Raw genomic sequence first — 2,500 nt, 5'->3', positions numbered from 1 at the left:
AACACCACTAACGTAAACAAACGAGACAACCCTTTCTATAATGAAAGCACTTGGAACCCTCCCACTAACAGAGAACAGGCCCTAGATACATTCTTAGACGCTGTTAAACTTGACATCACTACGTGTAAACTTAAACCTATTCGCGACAATCTTACCACCACTTCAGAACAACAGGCAATACGCCAACTTAAACAACAGCAAGACATTGTTTGAATTTTGGCGGGGATATAACGCCATAGGATTTCGGCTTCCGGCCAGACAATCCTGACGATGAGGTGACTGAATATGACAGTAGTTCTGATGAGGAGACGAAAACTGACGTTTCAGAACTCGATAGAGGGCCAACGTTCTTGTTAGAAACGACTAAGCGCTTTGGGTACCAAGTGCGGATAAACAGTAGGCTAATTTCATGACAGGTGTTTTTTAACGTTTAAGCTACTGAATGTTCTTAGGTGCTCACGTCTCTAACAGTACTGCGGATTCGCATTTTTGTAAAAATATCTGCGGTTTGGTGGATTTTGCGAAAAATGAGCATGGATCGACGGATTTGCTGACCCCTGTTCACCCCCCTTACAGTTGTAAGGTTCAGATTTAGGAATTATTCAGTCTATCACTAGTTCTATTCTTAGCAATTTTGGCTGCTAATTTCAGTTAAGAATTAGAAGAGGTTCATTTGCAAGTTTCATTACAGATTTTGTATAAGTCGAAAATGCAATTGCCATAAAGCTTGCAACAAAATAATTATTAATAGTTGTTTTTCAAGTAGCTTATACTTTGTATCTGTTTAATGACAAATCGCATTTCAGTTCACGGTTTAAACAACGATTACTGCAATTGGTGTTAAGGGAATAAACCAAAGTCAACTTATCCCACATCAGACTGCTTTATTTCGTCAAGCCCGTAAAATAGTCCTAAATTGTCGTCTTTTACCAGCTCGTGACACCTCATAATGACTCTTGAGAGTCGCTTGCTGCTACAATTAGGTTCAACTTACTAAGGTGAATTTCCGGAAACTGAAAAATTCAAGATGAAAGATCCAGTAATAAATAAGTGATAGAGGTGATCCTGTTAGTGATTTCATCAACTTATGCAGTTGAAAAAGAAATACGAAAAGTTCTTGTTTGTTGGGCTGTTATTGAGGGCCGGGAGCCGGGGATTTTCCCCGCAAATTCTAAGTTGAATCCCCGGCTACTTTGCAGGATTCACTGGCTACTTTTTGCACATAACCACCTACTTCAAAAATTAGTGACAGCCCTGTGTTTGACTTTGATTTCAACTATGACCTCTGTGATGGCTAGATGCAATGCTCTACCCAATTGAAATTGTAATATACTTGAAGTTGGTGGGTTGATGGATGATGATTGCCTTCATGAATGTATGAAATCTATGGTATTTGTGAACTGCAGATGAAATAAATAAAGTTAGATGTGCATAAGTTGATTAAATCACTGGGAGTATCACATCTGACACTGCTATCACACTAAAAATAAAGACAACAAAGAACAAACGCCATTATCAGTTGTGTCAAAAGAACTGAACTTTATTGTTTCAATAATTTGTTACTGCCTCAAACAAAAAAAAAATTTTTACCTTGGAAAAAAAAAATTAGAATGAGTTAACTACAATTATCGTTATTCCAAACAAACAATCAAATCCCACAATAGTAATTATTTAATTTCGTTGCTTCACCACTCTATTCTTGACAACTAAGTCATGTTATCCTTAGCTTTTTCTGCTTATTGAAACCTGGCAGTAACAAAGAAACTTTTTAACCATTTGTTGGGCATGTAGGCGTACAACACACCAGACTATTGTATAGATGCACGGTAACTGTTAAACAGCTAAGAATGGTGTTTCTCTCATCCAGTTTGCATGACACATAATACACACAGCGAGAGGTGGCAATCTTGCAGCGGTACACCCACGAATCTGGATGACACTGGGGATACGGTTGGTACAAAGTGGAAATTCCCCTGTCCCACTTCGTCGGATTCTGTCTGACAAATTGGAAAACAGAAAATATCAGTGCAATGACATTTCTATGACCAGGGCATAGGCTCTCCATTTCCAGTTCATTTTGGCATGAGCAAGACACCTTGCCACAAATCCAAAGTGTTGTAATCCACTATTTCTTTGAAAACCTTTGTACCATCTTTAAGACCAGCATTCACTGCCATGTTTCACAGCTTTTAAGGGGAATACATTGATGCACAGACAGAAGTGTTTTTCTCAAGAACATCAAATAGTTACACATGCAACTGTAAGAAATCACACACAGAGAGTGATTGTGAGAGAAAACAAACCAAAAGGATACAGAATGACATTAAGCTGTGAATCTGACACACAAACCATTATGCAACTCATTGTTGGGTAGTACTCAAGAGTGGGGTAAATACAACACATTTTTGCTGTACAGACTTACCAGCATGGCTCTGTCCTTCATCTGAAGCCACCACAGAAACTGAGTAAGGTACATATGGCTTCAAACGGTAAATTGAGA

At 38.5% G+C, this 2,500-nt stretch overlaps 1 protein-coding gene across 5 annotated transcripts in view; it reads right to left on the bottom strand.

Moving 5' to 3' along the window:
• Positions 1-1,529: 1,529 nt before the first annotated feature.
• The window catches only part of LOC138033029 (uncharacterized), a 7,100-nt gene continuing 6,129 nt past the window's right edge, over positions 1,530-2,500 (bottom strand). For 4 of the 5 annotated variants that reach the window (XR_011128540.1, XM_068880760.1, XM_068880759.1 and 1 more), the window contains 2 exons: positions 2,423-2,500; positions 1,530-1,997 (listed from right to left, as the gene is read on the bottom strand). The exon at positions 2,423-2,500 is cut by the window's right edge and continues 115 nt beyond it. Coding sequence is in view for 4 of the 5 variants with exons in the window: in XM_068880760.1 (XP_068736861.1) it covers positions 1,834-1,997; positions 2,423-2,500 (242 nt within the window). In the remaining variant the exon portion in view is untranslated. The remainder of the gene's footprint in view (positions 1,998-2,422) is intronic. The other variant, XM_068880761.1, reaches the window with a different exon arrangement.

The sequence above is a fragment of the Montipora capricornis genome, chromosome 14 (genome assembly GCF_036669925.1).
Source record: "Montipora capricornis isolate CH-2021 chromosome 14, ASM3666992v2, whole genome shotgun sequence".
In the NCBI taxonomy this organism is placed as follows: Eukaryota; Metazoa; Cnidaria; class Anthozoa; order Scleractinia; family Acroporidae; genus Montipora; species Montipora capricornis.
The sequence above is the reverse complement of the archived record's forward strand: the minus strand, read 5'-3'. Positions and strand labels throughout refer to the sequence as shown.